The sequence below is a fragment of the Amphiura filiformis genome, chromosome 9 (genome assembly GCF_039555335.1).
Source record: "Amphiura filiformis chromosome 9, Afil_fr2py, whole genome shotgun sequence".
Lineage (NCBI taxonomy): Eukaryota > Metazoa > Echinodermata > Ophiuroidea > Amphilepidida > Amphiuridae > Amphiura > Amphiura filiformis.
The window spans coordinates 41,789,273-41,810,740 of NC_092636.1; the positions used below are offsets into that span (position 1 = coordinate 41,789,273).

At 37.6% G+C, this 21,468-nt stretch overlaps 1 protein-coding gene across 1 annotated transcript; it reads left to right on the forward strand.

The window, feature by feature from the left end:
* Positions 1 to 1,645: 1,645 nt before the first annotated feature.
* LOC140161007 (uncharacterized) lies at positions 1,646 to 15,813 on the forward strand. Its single transcript, XM_072184380.1, has 7 exons — positions 1,646 to 1,836; positions 10,259 to 10,430; positions 11,917 to 12,003; positions 12,679 to 13,584; positions 13,909 to 14,155; positions 14,691 to 14,864; positions 15,556 to 15,813. The coding sequence occupies exons 1-7, from the start codon at positions 1,821 to 1,823 to the stop codon at positions 15,790 to 15,792; spliced, it is 1,839 nt and encodes a 612-aa protein (XP_072040481.1). The 5' UTR covers positions 1,646 to 1,820; the 3' UTR covers positions 15,793 to 15,813.
* The last annotated feature ends 5,655 nt before the right edge of the window (positions 15,814 to 21,468 follow it).

Below are 21,468 nucleotides of genomic sequence, written 5' to 3' on the forward strand. Positions count from 1 at the left end.
GCGCATGGGTAGCACGCAGAGCATTAAGGGATCTAAAATGAGCGTTTATTGCGTTTCGACAGTATTTTTTGTGGGACATGAGAGCACCCGGACCTATCGAATTGCATTCTGAATACGAAGCATGTCTTTCTGATATCAAATAATTTTCATTTTTGAAAATCACAATATAATACAAATTTTATGACAAATTATAAAAATTTGATATTTTTCAAATTTTGATATATAACAGTCCTCGAAGTAAATTATATAAATCTAATGATATATTCTTAAAGTGTATGTAGCAGGGAGGAAAAGCCGACGGTCAATTGAAAATTTTAACCTTTCATATTGAAGATATGGATTTTTTTCCCAAAAAGACCTAATTTTTTTTGGTGTTTTGGGAAAAAAAATCCATATCTTCAATACGAAAGGTCAAAATTTTCAATTGATCGTCGGCTTTTCATCCCACATACATACACTTTAAGTATAAATCATCAGATTTATAAAGTTTACTTCAAGTACTGTTAAATATCAAAAATATCAATTTTAATGATTTGCCATAAAATGTGTATTAAATTGCGAATTTCAAAAATCAAAATTATTTGATATCAGAATGACATTCTTCGTATTCAGAATGCAATTCGATATGTCTGATGTGCTCTGATGTCCCAAAATAAATACTGTCCAAACGTTCATACCCCAGCCCTTAAGTGGCATCTTTGCTGTATTTATTTGACAGTATAGGCCTATAAATGGTCAACCCTGAATTATATTAACATATTTTCCAAGTATTTATAATTAACATATGTATTTTGCGGCTTTTGTCCATTAGTTATATTAAAATAAATAAATAAGCTCCAATGTTGCACAAAATATAAATAGGAGGTAGAATCACAGTCGAAAGGTATTAAAAGTAATAAACAATATTATAAACAACAGACAATACATTCTTTCAACATTGAAAGGTTCTATTTTTTGCAGAAAATTATTTTCATAAAACAATTGTAGGCCTAACAATAATAATAATGATACCGTAACAATAATAAATAATAATAATAATAATAAAATAATAATAATAATATTTATTATCATTATTATTAGCATGCTCATTGTATTAAGTTTCAAATAATCTGATGTTTCAAATCTATTAAAAACACACCTACACCATTATGAGCTATTATGCTTCTGTGTGATATGTACTATTCCTTCAAGAAGGAAGTTGATTTCAATAGATGCATCATGCATGCTTCTAATTTTATGGTTTATATTTGATATTATGGTTCCCAATTTTTATGTAGGCAAATATTAAATTTACTGGGTGGGCAATGGGCAAGTTGAATTGATTGAGTGGCCAAAATAATTTATTGGGCAATCAATATTTTGCCCACCCAGTTTCCTATTCAATTCAATTCAAGAAACTTCAATTCAATTCAAGAAACTTCAATTCAATTCAAGAAACTTCAATTCAAGTCAAGAAACTTCAATTCAATTCAAGAAACTTCAATTCAATTCAATTCAATTCAATTCAATTCAATTCAATTCAATTCAATTCAAGAAACTTTTTTTCTATTTCACAGACCGTCACCACTTAGGATAGAGGGCGCTCACACCCTCCAAATTCTGTCTTCTGATTGGTCAATTTTGTCACCGATTTGCTCAGCGGATTTTCCAATTTATTTCCGGTTCGAGAAAGTAAACAAATAAAGAAAGCAAAAACCCCCGGGCAAAAACAGAAGTTTACCTGCCATTGCTGCCACTGGCATGGTGGTATTTTACAGAAATGTTAATGAACCAGCAACACGTTAATGCACTGGAATAATTTTTAAGTTACTCGCACGAAAATGAAGTCTGAACACGGTAAGATTTAATGGTTGCATGGTTGATTTTTAAGCTTACTTACTTCTCTTCATGTACTTCGTAAATGACTTCTGGATGTGAAGCTAGCTGAGGTGAAAAATTAGGTGCATGTGAAGCTGGTAGTTTTAGTAACTACAAATTTCGAACGTTTGAGAACTTGTTCTCAAGTTCAAGTTCAAGACAAGTTCAGTACGGTTAAACACCCTAGTCAGGGGGATTATCAGAGAAGATGTAATAAAGAGGAGGTTGATCAAGATATCCTCAAACAAAATATGTGTGAGACCGCTCACTCAAAGTAAATGATGAATCACCCTATTTAGCTGCTTTACAATAGAATACCACAATAGGGTTTGAACCAGGGATGGGTGTGATACACAAGTTGCAGCTAACTGCTTTTAGTGATAGGTCAGTGTGTGCATGTCATCATGACATACACACCATGCATGCAGGCCCTGTCATCTTGTCAGATTTCAGATAAAATATGACTGAAGTTCCATGGCAAATTATAATTTTTGCTACTTGTTGCCACTTTCAGACTCTATTATTTATGATAAAGAATGTTATCAATTATCAGAATATCTTTATTGGCCATGTGTTATGAGTTGGGGGTCTCATAGGCTGGAGCCCGGACATTTGCGCAGAATTTTTTGCATAAATGTTGAATTGTTTAATTACTGTAGATACCTACATAGGTAAATTATATACCAAATTAAAGCTCTTCTTAGTGAGTGCTTCAAATTAGTACCTTAACTTTTAATATAGCATGTATACTTCAAAAGTTATAGCAGCTGAACGAAAACAATGTCAGGGTGGAGTCAGCCCATGATATGCTGGCCCATGATATGCACTTTTGTGTTATAGATATGTTTGCTCCAGCTTATTTACATGTTGTTTCTGATTTGCTTTTTTGCCCCAAATTAGTCAAATTGCCTAAATATGACAAGCCTGAATACTATTAAGTATCCTGAATGTGCAATCTTCAGAGTTTTAGGGTTTTAATTAAATTAATTAGCCAGGATGGAGTTGGCTTACGATGTGCCTGCGCGGAAAATGCCGCCTCAGGATATGCTCTTTTCCAGTGAAGTTTGCGAGAACTTATCGGGATTGCATTTCTGATTTGATATACACTGTCATATTTAAATATTTAACTTACAAACCTTCTTAATTTTACATGGTCTTTTTAAAAATCCTTTTTTTTGGGGGGGGGGTCCAGGTATTATACATGTTTAGTGGTGCATCATGGTACATTTTCTGAGGGTGCATCAACAAACAAATTCCTGGTGGACCCTGTGTACTGTGATTACTGGGTGTGATTATTGTGCAAAAAAATGTCAATTGTACACTATATTTAAGCCCAAAATTAAGGAGAAAATTTGTATTTACCAGGCCAATTTTCAATTTCACACTATGGGGGGTTGCCGTTGGGTTTTTAATTTTGGGGAAGGGGGTGAAATTTTCTTTTGTGGGGGTTGAGTTAGCTAACCAACTCATTTTGGGTGGGGGATGGCTCAACTCCCTACCCCCCCCCCTCCTTTGGTCTTCACAATTTCAAAGGACTACATGTATTTAAAGTCAACTTCAATGTTCATCAGTTGAGCATACATGTGTATTAGCATTGACTTAATCTCAGTTTTTGCGATTGTTTGTACCAGTACCTGTATCTTTCTTTAAGTAATTTTGTACAAGAAACTTTCCCAGGAGGCAGTCATTCCAAAAGAAACTGTTTTGTGTGTTGGGATTGACTTGCAAACATAGATCTGAAATTCTGCAAAGCAGCGAAACTTATTATTTTAAATCCTGTTGATGACTGTGATATCATGTGCAACTTACTACATGTAACTTCTAACTTCATATTTTGGACAACAAATTTCAAAATACTGTGAATAACTAGTTGTAGGCCTACATTATGACTTGATACATGATATATATGACATTCTTGTATTTTAGAAAAGTTAATTTTTCTAGACAGAGCATGATTTGTTAATTTCATCAAATTTAGCACCGTTTTTGAATGGAGCGTTTTAACCCTTGCGCAATTTGAGCACCGTAGCAGGTAGCAAAGTAAAACTATATATTTTCTGAAAGCTTTTGATGGGAAGAATGCAAATATGGAGTCTATTTTGATGTAGGGTAAGGCATTTTTAAAATAGGACCACTTGATCTTTGGTAATTTAAAAAAAAAATTTCCCTCTATAACTTCATATATATTTCTTAGCACTGCCCCTACATCAGAAATAACTACATTTTTGGATTCCTCATGAAATTTCCTTTCAGAATATGTATACTTTGCCTATAGTAGCATTTACAGGCACTGAAATAATTAATTCTAAACAAAAAATGGTGCGATTTCCCAAAAATATGCAATGTCCGGCAATAATCCCCCAACTCAAAACGCATGGCCTATTAGGTTGGCAGGAAATGACAGGAAAATACATAAAATAATAAAATAGAAATGATCAACAAATCATCACCTCTCTAAAAAAATCCTAAAAATTTCTTCTTTAGAAATTTACATATTTACAAAAAACAGTGGATTTGGGGGGAAAATTTACAGCACTCGATTTCTTTCTTGTATTATCCACATGTGGTATCCCATCCAAGCAGCAGGTCCTTAACACACACGTTTCATACTTTTTATCAAATTCTCTATAGAAACATTGGAAATATTTTCAATTCTGAAGTGAAAATTGTTCAACCATGGGCGGTCACGCACATAACATCATAGGATATTTCAAGTGGATGTCTAACTACTTGAGAATAAAGGACTATGAATAGATGCGACAGGATTACCTACGGGATTATCTCAAGGATACAATTCCGTTGACCCTCCTCTTTATTACATCTTCTCTGGGATTATGCACTGTCTTTCAGTTTCCCACGCGTTTGAACGGGAATTGGATTGCGTACTTTTTCGATGTCTAGTGAGCAAATTTTAGGTATGCTAGGTGAATTCAAATTTGCCATCAAACTGCATCATTTTATATATCAAATTAAAGCCCTTGAGTAAACAAAGCCAAAACTGAAAACCCTTTTTTCATAGCACTTTCCGTAGCAAAGTTACATCTTGTCAAAGATTGACTTTCATCAAACAATGTCAAAAAGATTCAGCTAGCAAAATTCCCCAAAACGGCATTTCGGGGGTGTTTCTAGATCTTTTGTCTCATAATGATAGCAGGTTTTTTAATGGAACTGCTATCAAAATCCTCTAAAATTCCATGAGCGAAAGTGTCTTATCACCATAAAAAATCATATATTTGGGTCAAGTGAAGTATAGAAAACATATTTATGTAGGTTTCCTTCTTGCCAGTTGTTTTAAATTTCTATGTAAAAATGCATTGACATTTTCGGTGAATTTGGCTGACTAGCAAATGTGTTTGCCTGGCATACCTACAAATTTCTTCAATATTTTGAGAAAATGATGTCAAATTTTCTATTCTATATTGTTTGGTAATAATGTCTTTTGCCAATAGTACGTTTAAAGTTGTAATTTTGTGTTTTTGATCTAAAGATCGGATATTTTCGTTCGATTTGAATTCTGAACCCTTCATAAGGGTGCCGATTTCGACAGAACTTTGACGATAATTTTGCCTTTTGGACACTAAAATGCATTCGATCCTTAATTTTGTTTCAACCAAGTCTTAAATTAGCAAGCACAATAAGGTTGGTACCACTAGATACATTGATGAAATTTTAAAGATTTCAAGTTTCTAACCGGCGCAAATCGTTAAGTGTGTATTTCCCATTGACATCCAAAATGGCGTAAGCCAGTCCTTAATATACATAGGTACGGGCGTATATAGGACTGGCAAGTTTAGTCTAAAACACCCCAGGTGGGGAAAATAAACCGGATTTCGGCTGGTGTGTGTGCTTTTTTTTTTTCACTATTTGTAAATTTCTTGTAGTTCTATGTGCTTTGAAGGCTATCAGTTATTGCTATTGATGATTCTGGCAGTGAGTTTCATTCGGTGACAGCCCTTGGTAGAAATGAGATTTTGTAGGTGTCCTTTGACGGTTGTGGTGGTATGAAGGCTTTGCTGTGATTATTCCTGGTGGAGCGTGTTACCGGGTGCAGTAGGGTTTGGACCGGGATGGCTAGGTGACCTTCATAGGCTTTCTGGAACTGGCTGAGACGTGATATCTTCCATCTGGTAGATAGAAGTGGCCACTCCAGATCCGTCATCATGTCGGTGACACTGCTACACCTGTCATAGATGTTTTTAACAAAGCGGGCAGCCCTGCGCTGAACAGCTTCAAGTTGGTATATTTGGTCCGCGATGTAAGGGTCCCAGACTGCAGCGCAGTACTCCATGGAAGGTCGCACCAATGATTTATAAGCCATGTTCTTGATATCTTCAGTGCATCCCCGTAGATTTCTTTTTATAAATCCCAGTGATCTGTTAGCTTTTGCAGCTACTTGACTGATGTGATTTTTCCATTTCATGTTGTTTGAGATGTCTACACCAAGATATGTGTGTGAATTTGTTTGACTAAGAACGGAACCATTTAGCAGAGATGTCACATTTCGGATTTATCCGGATTTCGATTTGGGGATTAAAAAAAATTCGGATTTTTTTTACAATTTTTTTTTTAAATTTTTTTTTTTATAATTTTTTTTTGTCGCTTTTGGAGTGGCCCTATTGTCTTACAATGTATCTTTCTGCTTCACATATAACAACATCAGCCATATTGTCCATGTAATAAAGCCAAAAAAGAGTGTCTCTTGTACATAAAAGTATAGGAAACTGAAAACTTTAAAGCATGTTTTCCGGAAGAAGCAAGCACTTTTTATTAAAAGTGTAGAACAAGCCAGGAGCTTTGAACTGTTCTTTTTACCCTCTGAAATGGCCTTTACTGTGGTGCTAAATGTGCAGAAACTATCTGGCTTCGGGGGGCTTCGCCTCCTCGACCCCTACCACCCCTTAAGCGTGCCCCGGACCCCCGGCCATGTTTCTTGTTGATAACCGCTCGCTTCACGCCGCAAGTTCAGGATTTTTTGGGTCAGCCTGTGACATCTCTGATTTAGTGAATATGTATGTTGTATTGGTTCTTTGGCGTTTGGAGTTTGTCGGCGTCTGCGTCATTGCTGATTGTTGTAGATACTCCCGTAAGGTGCCTCCAGGGTTTTATTTTGGCAAGTTTTGTTTGCATTAGTCTAATTAGTATTAAATCAAATTAAGTAATTCTTGGCCAAACTGGAACACTGTGAACGCTAGTGGCTCTGCGATAAACACACACGAATATAGCGCGGTACAGAAGAAAGTATACACGCGCCTTACACTCCGTACACGCTTATTACACTAGATGGACGCAACGTGCATGACTGCATGTTCCAGTTTGGCCAAGAATTACTTAATTTGATTATAGTAAAATACTCACTTTAGGCCGAGTAAAAAAAAAAAACATCATTTACATGTTTCTCGTCCGCGCCCTCCTCCTTTTTTGAAGATTTTTCATATTTCTTTTTATTTTGTAATCTTTCAGTAATAACTTGTTGAAAAAAAGATGTTTCAGAAGGTGAAACTTATTTTACAGCTTTGTAAATGCATACATCATTTAAGAAGAGTTTTGTGATCACTAGAGGGGCGAGAAGTGGTGAGAAGTTGGTATCTGGCTGGATGGTAAGATCTAAGTCTGGTGTTGACCATCTGGTTTAGGTACAGGTCTTTGTCAGTGGTGATGAGGTTGTTACTGATCTTGTATATCATGATCTTGATGGCTGATTCCCTTCTGGATTGAAGTGAGGCCCATTGTAGGTTCTGGAGTAATGCTGTTACACTCTCAGTATGCTGGTACACATTCTGTACAAATCTGGCAGCTCTCCTCTGGATGGCTTCAACCTGAATGATAGTTTGATGATGGGGATTCCACACAGTGGAGCTATATTCCGGATGGGGCCTGACAAGGGAGATGTCCGCCTTTTCTTTTATTTTTTTGTGGCAGTGTTTCAGATTCCTCTTGATGAGTCCTAGCATCCGGTTGGCTTTGAGGGTATTGGCCATTGCGACTCACGGCTCACGCTCACCACCCTCAAAGACTATGCAAGCAAGACTTTGAGTGTCAGTTTATCATACACATGACATCTACGGACCTGAATCCAAAATCTTCCTAATGATAAATTTTTAAGATACTGAGTTACAGTTACTGGAACTAACTAAAGGTACTTGACTTCATCTTCTTCTTGAAGTTCTTCTTTGTAAATACTGTACGTGACTGCCCAATCCTCCTCCTCCTTACATACAGTTTCTGGCAGAGAAGAACCCCAGGGGTTCATTTGCACACTAAAGTGGTACCCATGCTTGTCACATCATCTCAAAATTCGACCCTAAAAATGGCGTATTCAGGGGTTGCAAATTTCACCACTTATTGGCGTAAGACACGAAAACGGACCCCTAAATGGCGTAATGTGTATATGACAATTTTCTTACTTTATGAGTAGGCCTACTAATAAAGAGAATAAACTGGAACCATACTAGTGACCTGAGTAGTTATTTCTATAATTTTTTCGGCAAAAAAATCAAGATTTTAATGATGAAATTTTGTTTCAGAGACCAGTTTTCCTGTCTCAGAGCATGGCTTTGTATTGAAACAGTGCAAAACATGGTTTGGGAAAACAAGCTCTTCAAATACTGTTCAATCCTTCTAACCGGCAGTTGTTTACATTTTGAGAGAGTGCACAGCGTAAACACAGAAGAGTGGGGTTCTGATATGCTGATTCAATTGTCTGACAATCATAACAACAGACTGATAATCTGATTGGCCGATTACCTGGGTCGATTACACATCAAAATGTTGGTCGGTGCAGATCAGCGCTCTTGAAATGAAGGGAATTGCATAAAGCTCCGCAAATGTCACTCATGCACTCATTAAAACAGGGCACTTATATGTCAATCTAAGCAAGGGACTGTCCTCTTCTCTGAAACCGAGTGTAGGGAAGCTGATGAGCACATACAATGAGTGTGCATGCGAAGATTTATTTATGTAGTCTTTGATTCCTTAGTCTCAAAGTGGGTGTGTGGTGCTTGCTTGAATTGGGCTGGTTCAGTAATTGATTTGTTGAGGTTATGTTTGGTGGCAGCCGGCAGATCATTCCAATCTTTGATTGTTCTTGTGATTGTATGAATGTGTACTGTATTGTTTTGATCAACAAGTTCATCTTTGAGTTGGTTGCGGGTAGAATACTTTGTTAGTACAATGTATACCACATATAAATGAGATCAGAGGTAATTGGTGTTGATTCGGAAACAAATTCCAAGTGCGCAAGAAAGGATGACTTGTTTAATTGCCATCATGATCAGCAGAACTTTGTATCATTGTCCTTTGGTTTTCTCTGTCCAAGGGTAAGTGCCCAACTCAATTTTGTAGTTTTTAGAAAAAGTACAAAATATGGTTTGAGCATGAAAACATATTCACCAATCTTTCAACAAGATTGATAATGAGACAAATTAAAAGGAATCATCAGAAAGGATTAAGGTGATATTAAACATAACCATGTGACTTTCTGAAACTTTGGCCTGTGACAAAGAGCAATTTCAATCTTCAGACAAAACAGCTGAGTTAGGCATAAATTCTGGTATTAAAATTCTCACCATTTGTCATCTGTCAAAATTGCCTAACTTACCCCAAAATCTTCTTTTTATGATTGGTCAATGTCAGTGGCATTATTACAGCAGGTACACATGGCATGCTAAAGTTTGTTCGTCTTATAGGGCGAAAATTGTTTGGTTTTTGTTAACCCTAACACTACCCAATCCAACAGAATCCAACACAGAAAACCTGTCCGCATGCATGCATGTCACATGATGCGATGACGCAATCACCCTAAGTCATATATGCCCGCGGAAACGCCGCCGTAGCTACAGGTCTGTGATCTTCTGCGTGGGGTCTGAGGGTTGAATCCCGGGGGTGCCATGTGAATTCTTTGTTCATCTTTTCTCCTTTTTTGTTTGTTCTATCCCTTCGGATAGCACTTTACCCCTCTGGGTTGTTTTTTCTCTCCCTTTGGATAGCACTTTACCCCTCTGGGTTGTTTGTTCTCTCCCTTTGGATAGCACTTTACCCCTCTGAGTTGTTTGTTCTCTCCCTTTGGATAGCACTTTACCCCTCTGAGTTGTTTGTTCTCTCCCTTTGGATAGCACTTTACCCCTCTGGGTTGTTTGTTCTCTCCCTTTGGATAGCACTTTACCCCTCCTCTCCCTAGCACTTTACCCCTCTGAGTTGTTTGTTCTCTCCCTTTGGATAGCACTTTACCCCTCTGGGTTGTTTGTTCTCTCCCTTTGGATAGCACTTTACCCCTCTGGGTTGTTTGTTCTCTCCCTTTGGATAGCACTTTACCGCTCTGGGTGTTAGGGTTAATGTACTCTTTTTTGCCCTTTTTTGTGTGTCACTCACTCAAATTTCTTCTGTTTATTTTTTCAATTTTCAGAGATTATGCTGGAGAGGCTGCAGAAATGGAAAACTTCCGCCACCAAGAAACAAGCAGGAGTAGGAGGAAGAGGAGGGAAGCAAGCCACTGTTGGGTTAAAGAAGCCACTGCATGCAGCCAATACAAAGAATGTGACTATGACAAAGAAGACACAGCAAGCTGGGAGGCAAAGGTAAATGAGTACAGGTGTTAGCCAGAGACCTGACCATCTGTAGACTTGCAATCTCAAAATTAGATATGTGGAAAAATCCTTAACCTAACTTTTGACCCCAAAATGCATAACATGTATGACATCCCCAATTATAATCAAATTAAGTAATTCTTGGCCAAACTGGAACATGCGCGTTGCGTCCATGTAGTGTACTAAGCGTGTACGCAGTGTAAGGCGAGTGTATACTTTCTTCTGTACCGCGCTATATTCGTGTGTGTTTATCGCGGAGCCGCTAGCGTTCACAGTGTTCCAGTTTGGCCAAGAATGACTTAATTTGATTATAGATAAATGTATAGAATTAATATGCTTTAAAAAGTCAAAATATTTGTTAGTAAAATCAACACCTTCAATTACAGCCACTAAATGCAATTTCTGATGCATTATCACAGTTGGAGCATAGTGAAACATGTACATGAACAACAGTTGCCATTTTTATATTGCGAAATATGAATGATCGTAATTTGCCATGTGGTGGTGCACTCATGCTTATAATAGGCAAAAATTATTCGGTTTTTAGGTCGTCCAAAGGAAAAGACCTTATTATGGCATCACAAATCATGTGTCCGTCATTCAGTCAGTGTGTGCGTCAATCAGTCAGTTTGTCCGTCAACAATTATGAACAGTTCAAATCCTATTGCAACCAAATTTGGGTCATAGCTGTACTACAGGAACCCTCATCTATGGTGGTGTTCAAGGTCATATGCTGAGGTCAAAGGTCATTTGAGGTCAACTTATAAATAGGCTGAAAATACAAATTCTGGTCTCAGAACATGAACAGTTTACATCTAATTTCAACCAAACTTAAGCCAAAACTGCATTTTAGGAACTTCCATGTTATGGTGGTGTTGAAGGTCATATACTGAGGTCAGAGGTTATTTGAATTGAGGTCAACTTGTCAAATTGTCTGAAAATGGAAAGGGTTTCACAAAAATGCAAAAATAATGTTTCACATGAATATTTACTATGACCTATGTGTAGTGTTCACCATATCTTTGGACAACCTACCTGGGACAGCTGTTTATTTTTGTTACTGTGCACGTCAATAAAGTCCCAAATCATGCTCGCGTAAATTCCGCTATATTAAGCGTGCCAGTCATGCATTATGCAACGCGCAACTAGCGTAAGTGCTGCCTCCAACTGCGTACACAGATTCTATATCAATACACGGATGTTATGAGTCTTCTTTTTTTGCCTATAAGCCGAACAAACTTTAGCCCTTATACTTGGCGTAAATGATTTTGTTTTTGTGTGCATCAATAAAGCTCAAGTAAATTCACAATAAGTGTATGCCAGTCACACATTCTGCAACACACAACTAGCGTAAGTGTTACGCCCAACTGCGTGCACGCCATTCTAATACTAAAACACAATGTTATGAGTCTTGTTTTTTTCTGTCAATTGTGAGCCGAACAAGCTACTGATTTCATGCTATATTTATTTGCAACAGCTTGAAGAAGAAGGAGTTGATACATGCCAATGGAAATCCCATAAAAGCAAGAAGACAACTACCGCAATCACCAGAAACACCTATGAGGTAAATAAATGACCATAAGGTGACAAAAAAAACACACTCTTGTTTTACGGGCGATGGACTTTTTAAGCAGGGTCAGTCGGTCAGGATTTAATTTTTTTTTCTGGAGGCTAAAATGACCCTAAAATACATGTGGTACATCCTGGCATTATGGTATACAAAGAGCAAAAAAAAGAAGAATTTTAAGCGCTTAGCGCCACCTAGCGACTGAGCTTACAATAGCCTCAATTGGTTTCACAATTTTTTAAACCTCCCAGGGTCCCAAACTAGAGGGGCCTGGATAAGAAAGTACATTGAAGAGTTCTGTAATAAGCTCTATTTTGATTGGTTACTCATCAGATGATTTACATGTAATTATCCAATCAGGGGCTCTGTAAAAAAACCAGTACATCTGTAATAATCCCATACAATGTGAAATTGGCTCATTACCTATTTTTCCATTTGTTGTTAAATGGTTTATGGAATGATGTGGGGCTGTAGTGGTCAGCGACAACCTGTAAAGTGTGCTGAGGCTTGTGGATCAACGTCTAGGCGTTGTGCCTGTGTGTAGCGTCACAAAAAGTCCCAATTTGTTAGAATTGTACTTCATGTACCATTTCTCTAATTTAGTTTTCAGTAACAACAGTTAACTAATCCAATATTTTATTTAATGTTTTCTTCAATCATAATTTCAAACAGCAAAAAATTAGAACGATGGAAAGCCAAAAAGGGAAATGAGCAGTCAGTCACCAAAGGAACGAAGAGACCATGGAGAGGAGGCGGCACACCATTAATAAACACCGGGAAACGTTCATCAAGGCAGACACCAGCTGATTGTAAAACATCTGCCATGTTTGGAGATGAATTGAAGAATTCAAAGCAAAGGAGATCACATAATTTATCTTGCACCCGCCCTACCACCACAGAGAAACAAGGGAAGAATGGTGAACAAAACTGGCAACACGAACAAACTGACCCGGTTCCTCCGTTTAATCTGTCTCCATCTTCATCACCTCATAATGTTTCTAACTTTGGAGCTGAACAAGACTCGGAACAAGTTACACATGGCCTGGCTGGTTCCATCAGTTTAGCTCTATATCCTGGTAGGGTTAGTATCACAGGGACAGAACAGGACTTTGAAGCTGAACAAGACTTGGAACATGTTACACATGGTTTAGCTGGTTCCACCACTCTATCCCCTTGTACTTCTAACACAGGGGTGGAACAAGACTTAACATCAACAGTTGACAGGGTACAATCAGCAGAATCTGAAGAAATATTGAGTGACGATGAGTGTGACTTTGTGATACATTCCACACTTGAAACAGTAATGAGCATCGATACGAGAAACACGGTCACAACACCCTCAACTTCATTAAGTGATAGACCATCATTCCAAGGGCAAAAACATCAGAGTGCTACCAGATCAGCAGGGAAGAGATCAGTTGGCAAATCAGCTTTGAAACAAGTCAACAAAGTTGCAAGGACAGAGCGGAGGAGTGTGAAATTCACCACACCAGTCAGATGTAGCCCTCGCTTGGCAAAAGTTGGAGAGGGAGCCACTGCAACACCCAGTGTCACGCCCAAGAAGAAAATTGACATGAGGTACGTGTAAAACATTGTAGAATTTGTAGGAGGGTTATGACTCCGGTGTATCAGTGTGTGGTGATGAGAGGTGGAGCCCCTGCACAGTCACATAAGTTTGTACTGTGAAAAATTGACCCGACTCGAAATTCCCTTTGGCAAAGAACAACTAGCTAAGTACTCTCGGGCAACCTGTGCTTAAATTCGGCCAGGGAGCTGATCCTGGTTGTGAAGGTATTTATGATCGTAAACATGTTATAGGATTAGTTGAAGGTTTTTTTTGTGTGAAATATGAATCAAAGGAAGGAATGAAGGAATGAGTTAATCAATCTACTTGTCTTTTAGGGATCGCTTACAGCAGTGGTTGATAGAAAAAGGCAAGACTCCTTCCAGATACAGCCATCTGCTCAACTTCCAAAAGAACACACCGGCAGATCGTCGACGTCGGGAGAAACGCAGGTCTCACACGCCAACACCGGCACGCCCTCATCTTCACCATGTTGACGTACCAGACGGTGAGGTAAAATGCAGTACCCAGGCAAGAGAGGAACTCAATGCTACACTTAATGAGTGTCTTACATTGTTACACGAAGTAAGTTATCTAGAGTCAAAGTTTCAAAACTGAAAAGTGGATAATTTACTGAGTACTGAGTTTAAACATTTGAAATCATTCCTGACATCAAATGGGGACTCTATTCAGAGAGGACCATCCTCTGAGCACTAAGTTGCCTGCGCGCATGATCTTCCTTTTTATGCTGCATCAGAAAGTCATTTGCAGATATAATTCATTATTTTGTGATTTTATTGAACATTTTGAAAATGAACCCTAACCCTAATCATGATATTGTTAGAGAAAAAGTTTAAGATTGTAGTTTGACTTTATGGCTATAACTACCTCATAGCAAATGGCTATTCCATTTAAAATACACCACCCTATGGAAGACATGACCTTAACCTTACACACGGGGAGTGTGAATTTCAAATGGGGTTACCTGAATGGGTGACTCCATTTAAAATGTACACTCCATGTGTGTGAGATTAAGGTCATGTCTTCCATAGGGGGGGGGGGTATGGATTTCAACTGGAATAGCCCAAATATCAGTACCTAATATGTTTATCAATCACAGGGATGTCCTGTGGACCATGTAAACAACTGGTTAGATGATATCAGCAGACGTCTTCCTATGGTAGAACAGTGCGCTAAGTACTGGTTATGCAGGGCTACTGCAACAGAGTTAGATGGTGCCGATTATCATGATGTTGTGGGAGTTTTTGAAGAGGCAGCAGAAGCTGGTGCTCAGGTAAGCTGTAAGAACTATTTTGATTAGTTATAATGAGGGTTGTATCATGTATTGAGCCAATCAGAGATATGGTAAGAATAGTCAGTAGGGGCTGAAGGGGATTAAGTTTAAAATTGCTAAGAGATCTTAAAGCTGTATTTTGATTGTGTACTCAGGTGTTGTATCTTGTAATTAACCAATCAGAGACACTGTTAAAAAGACAGTTATGTCCACAGGGTGGAACAAAAGTGAACAGATATTTGAGCATGTGAGTGATTTGACTGATAAAGTTTCGGTACCTGAAACATAATCATCACAGACAAACAACTTGATAAAATTGAACTGTTAACATTTTGTGGAGCGATTACCAAATAGGGTGCAACTCAACTAGTCTTTTTACAAGATTGCCCTACCCTAACCCTCACCCTAAACTCTGTAAACGAGGCCTGGACTAAAGTCTAGCAAATTGTACCCTATTCGGTAATTGTACCCATTTTGTAAATGGGCTATTCCAATTGAAATCCATACACCATTTATGGAAGACATGACCTTAATCTTTCACACACAGGGAGTGTGAATTTGAACAGAATTTCAGATGGAATCAAGTGTGGGAGATTATAGTCATGCCTTCCATTGTTTGTATTCTTCATGCTGAATTGAAATGTAATGATTTTTAATAACTGTGTTGAATTTAACAATATTGTACTGACAGCCAGTAGATGAGATCAAAGAAGCCCTCAAGGATTTTGTGATAAGAATGGGAAAAGAAGACCATGAGGAAACAAAAGACATTACACCATCATCCACCCCTACCTTCACACCACCATCAGAGATGATGTATACTTCACCAGAATTACAGGTTGGTTTGTTTATTAACCGGTTCTTTCTTTCTGTTTGGGAAGGTAGCAGAGAAGATATGTTACCCTTCCCAGAATCCTTTGCAACATGATCCAACACCTCATTATATCAAATGATACTCCCATTACTTTGTACAGGTTCCCTTTTGTTTCATGTTGAGAATAGACAAACTAAACATATTTTGCAGGATCTGAATGTTCTTTGTTCTTTGAGGTACTTTTTGTCACTATCAACCCATGTTGCACTAGATAGCAAATCAGTACAGAAAATTGAAATGGAAGAAATGCATTGTGGGAAGTGTAAGGTATCTTCTCTGGGAAGATAGGACAAATATGTACTTACTACCCTTCTACTGAATTCTGGGTAGACCATGCATGTATATACATGGTATTATGACTAGCGGTGCATCTTCACATCCAGTGCAGAACAGACAAAATCATCACTCAAATCACTGCCACCACCGATGACGATGATAAAAACCACAACACTCACGACAAAGGGTGCAAAAATATATAGAGTGAAGACATGGTGCAGACAAGTTGAGTGATGCAGTTGTTGGAGCAACTGAGCCCATATAGAGCTCAGATTGATCACCGGAGGCCAGCTGCTGGATCTTGCTTCTGAAGGTTTGGCTTGATGTTGAGTTTTCTATTGAAGCAGGGAGTTAATTTGTTCTGTATGGTCGATGGGAAATAGCTGTTCTTGTATACTTCTGTTCTTGTTCTGATGATCTTGTACTGCTCCTCACGCTTCTTTCTGGTTTTGATGGAGGGTGTTTACTATTTTGTAATTGGTACATGTATACCTGGTGCAAACATGATTTTAAAATTACAAACGTACATCAAAACGCAATTTAGTGTATATAAAAGTATTGAATTGCATCTTTTGTGTGTATTTATGCAGGAGACACCCAAAGCCCATTCAGTTGAAAAGATTGCCTCAAGTGTCGTCAAACCAACTGGTTTAGCCCAGCTTTCTGGATTAAAATACTGCCTGACAGACACCACACCGTTATTCAAAAGGTAAGGTTGCTTTGTGTGTGCATGTGTACTAACCTTGTGGAAGGAAACTCACCTTGTGTCATCTGAAGTAACCGTACTAATAAAGAGCAGTGCTAACCTTGTGGAAGGAAACTCGCCCTGTGTCATCTGAAGTAACCATACCACAGAGGTCCACTATAAACAAGAGAAGAAATACTCTACATGTTCACGTAACCTCCTTCAACTCATTTGCATAGTTTTGGAGGTAGCGGATCGTATTCTGATTCGTTGAACTTCAAATTAGCATACTTTTGGAGGTTTCCATATTTGGTATTACCTAATTAATTATTAATACCGCTACGTTGTTTACATAGTGACGTCATTAGAACTGGTCGTTTCGTCAAAGATCCGACAAACAAACACTTCCCCTTTTCTTTCTATTACTGTTATATTGTGAAATACCATATACCTGACGTGTTAGTCCAATAGACCATATACCTGACGTGTTAGTCCATATATTTTCACCAAGTGTATTGATGCTTATACCAATCATACTCTCAGATCATCGACCGCTGGGAATCTGGTTATAAATAAGATGCGCACTGAGACTGGCAAGAGAACTTTCCTGTTCAGGGGGGCTAAGGCCTGGAATGATCTTTCCCGGAACATCAAAAATCCCCTTCCTGTCAATGCAAATGTCTTCAAGAACATATATACTAACTTGCAATAATATCTCTTTTATGTAGCACATTGTAAATGTAATTATCATATGTTATTTAAATTTCTTGTACCTAGTATGTGTATAATTTATATGGTATTAATTTTATGACTTTTATGTATATTTTTAATTACTTTTAAATTCATGTTTGTTGTTTATCTGTGTTGTATCCTGGGCAGCAAGGGAGAACAGTGCTGGTCACTGATTGCATGTCCCAGGTTAAAGAAGAAATAAATAAAAAATAAAAAATAAAATAAAAAATATGATAGGAAAATATTTCTGGCGATGACCCCATGTTCACATTGGCTAAATAAGCTGTATTTTCGCTGGAAAGGGGCCGGGACTTGTCGGCCATTTTGTTTGCAAAAGGCATGTTCTTCCTCCTCGTTACCGGAAGTGACAGCACCAGAACAAATGACGTCATTTCTGGATTTCAGCCAGGACGGTTACGTTCAGGGCCATGCATCAGTATACGCATAAGCGTATCTAGGTTTTACTAAAGTAAAACATCTTTGAACCATACTAATAAAGAGCAATGCAATGATCTATTCCAGTTGAAATCCATTATCCCCTGTGGAAGACATGGCTTTAATCTTCCACACACGTCACAGGGAGTGTGAATTTCAGATGGGTTTACATGAATGTGTGACCATTTGAAATTTATCTACACCTCCTGTGTGGGAGAGTAAGGTCATGTCTTCCATATGGGGTGTATGTATTTCAACTGGAATCGCCGACGCCTAATCATTCTGAACACCCAAAATCATCACATGCTCTATAAATTCTGTGTTACTCATATTCATGAGGGCCAGTTGATGTTGCATGCTCTTCTCTAAATGACGCACAACCTTGCATGCTCCTGCATTAATATGGAAGCCTGTCTGGATGTCGCTGTTGGTTTTATCCTTCATTTGATACCATAGCAATAGATGAATACAATTTTTGAATATATCGCACTACAAGCAGGTTGCACTCATCACCTGTGTATGTCTGCAATCATAGATTGAATACAATACCGCTCTTTTCAAAGATACTAATCTTACAGGTGCGAGTAATCAGCATTTCTTTGACATGTATTTTTCAATGCATAGGTACCGCATACACGTTGTAGGTACTTACTTACTTACTTACTTACTTGGTTGATATCCTCCTGAGGACAACATAAAGGTGCTTTGACTGGAGGGCAGGGCAGGGCTATATATTCAAAATTGATATCTTTTGCTATGGTAGTTAATCCTATTACATCATCACTTATACAGCGAATCAATTTGGTGGTATTAATGTTTTGGGGTTTTATCTGTTCCCTTAATCTCTGCATATAATAGTATAGTACAAATATTGACTACATGTTTACAATTATATGCCCAGGTTTTGGGAACCCTAACTAAAGTAACCAGTTTAAACTATTCCAGATCCAACAACCAATAAAAAGTGTGAAGGATTTGGGAATTTCAACCAACATTTTCTAATTTTAGACCATATTGTGCAAAATTCATCTGGGGAATTGTTCGGCTTTTATCACTATGCCGAAAAGAAGACCGATATTAAGATTAGTATAGATGACGTAGCTGGTCTCTATTGTGGGTGTTTAAAAAATAAACAATGTGTAGGACTTGAATTCAATAATTTGTGATGTTTCTGGCGAGATCATCACAAAACAATTCTCAAAACAAAATATATACATGTATATAGATATTAATCTGTGATGTTTTAAGGCCTGCTGATTATGAGCTGATCAAAGTATAATGTTTTTCAGAGTACTCTCAAAACAAGCTTCTGCAAAGTCATTTTTCTCTAAATAATGTTTTCCTTTTTCGGTCCATTTCAATTTTTCTTACAGAGTAAACGCCACTCCATACTACACTCCAGGACTTATGATCACTCCGGTACGGCGATCAATCCGGCTGGAGAGCAGACGGTCGTTGTTACCAGACAATCTCAAGGATCATGATGTCTCGTGAATTCTCTAGAAGATTTACCCCAGATGCACCTACAGAGTTCATATTGAGATGTAATTACAATAGGGCCTTGGAAGAGGAATTTGATGACCCGGATGGTTGACAACACAAGATGGTCAACACATTATCACAGTCGTGATTAAAATATTTTGCCAAGGGGGAAGGGGGTACTGGTCATTGACTAGTGGGTATTATCTGTGAACAAAAATTCAGGTATAAAGGGCCATTTTCAGGAACAAAGAACTGTACATACGGTACGTAACATGAATAGGGTATCCAAGACAAGCAAATTTAAGAAAAAGGGTATTCCTTGCTCAATAAATCATACTACGTATGTGACCTGATCTGATCCACTCGGGCCAAAGTCGGAAATATTGAAAAATGAGTTGCAACCATTACTAACTTGCTCAGTACCTACATATACACTTACTGATGTTGAATCCCAAGGTCTCTTGAGTTGGGTGCAATGAACCCTTTATATGTTTATTTTCTTAATGTTTTTTATTGTTTTTCTCCTGTCTTTTTGCATATATCTCAGTTTTGTTACAGCCGACTTTAGCCTGATTGGATCAGATCTGGTCACATATGAAATCAGGTAAACTTTCTGACCTTGTGAGATGAAGTGTTGTTCCAGTTTTGTAATTATGGATAAAATACAGGGTCAGAATCAAGAAATTAATAATTGAACTTGTTTTGGGTGTGAAAAAATGCGAAGACTTGTTTAGGGTATAGAAAAGATGATTTTAACAAGTATGTTTTAACAAGTATGTTAAAACATACTAGTTTAGGGGTGCATTTCAGAGCAATGTTTAGGTTGTTTCTTGGAAGTCCAAGTTCACTGATGATACCCTCTTGTCAATGTCAAGTGCCTCTCCCCCTGGATATTTTGCAATGTATATTATTTGCCTTTTTAAATTGTATTTATGTATAAAGCTGCAAAGCTTTGATAGGCATCTTTCAATGGACAGCTAAACAAGAACGCCAAATACACTGCTCAAAAAAAGTATCGCTACCCTTGAAAATGTTGCGATGATTAAAAACCCAAAAGGGTATTGACCGAGCAAACTCAAAAGTTGCAGTAGCCCCTATGCAAAAGTGCAAAGCCAATAAACATGCTATAAATCATAACAGAATTTTTTTTACACTCGCTCTACTCTTGTTTTTATGAATTTATTCTTTACTCTCCAGTAGTTTCCTTCAATACTTACTAAGTATATCCCCTCTCCTCCATCACTATTCAAAATCGCTGTAATACGACATTGCATGCTTCTGGCGAGGTGTCTTATTTCTTCTTGGTCAATGCTGTTTCACTTTCTCAAAAGTATGCAACACCAACCCTTAAGGGGCATGTGTCTGGCTTGATGTACTTGTTAGCCATCTTCAGAGTGTGTCATAGGTTCTCTGTTGTGTTCAAGTCTGCTTTTAATTGATTAATCAACCATGTGACAAACATAATGGTTTAAGTTTGAATGGAAATGAGCACACAATGAAGCATATACCACATTGGATACTCATCCAGTAATCTACTGTAAAAGTCAATATTTTCGCAAGAAGATATTTTCGCGATTTTGAAGATTTTGTCAATTGCGCGAGAATTAAATTTCGCGGTTTTTGATATTGATACAATAGAAACCTAATGCAAAAGGTTATTTTCGCGAGTTTTATTTTCGCAATTTTGCACTTTTCATGAAATTCGCGAAAATAAAAACCTCTAAAAATTTCTACTTTTACAGTATGCAGAATCCTTAAAATCATACACTTTGTTAACCGTTGAAATGCTTGTAACTTTTTTTTAACAAGATCACAACGCAACAAATGATATGTCAAAACTCATAGTATATGAAATGCTGGATTCAATGAGTTTATTAATTTGCACAATACTCTTTTTAGGTTTTAAATCATGACTACTATTTCAAGCGAATAATACTTTTTTGAGCAGTGTAGTTTGAGCCCACTGAATTATTTGTGGCTGCTAGTGTTTTATATTTGAACAATGAACTAAACACCGAACATAAAGAAAGTCCTCACTCCTTTACTCTGCTAATATTAATGCAGCATAATATTAATGTGACACAATCTGGTACATGTAGGCCAAAGGTGGCAAATTTGAA

Coding starts and splice junctions, on each gene's coding strand:
- LOC140161007 (XM_072184380.1), top strand. Junction 10,431..11,916: donor CAGCAAGCTGGGAGGCAAAG/GTAAATGAGTAC, acceptor TATTTGCAACAG/CTTGAAGAAGAAGGAGTTGA. Junction 14,156..14,690: donor GTCTTACATTGTTACACGAA/GTAAGTTATCTA, acceptor TATCAATCACAG/GGATGTCCTGTGGACCATGT.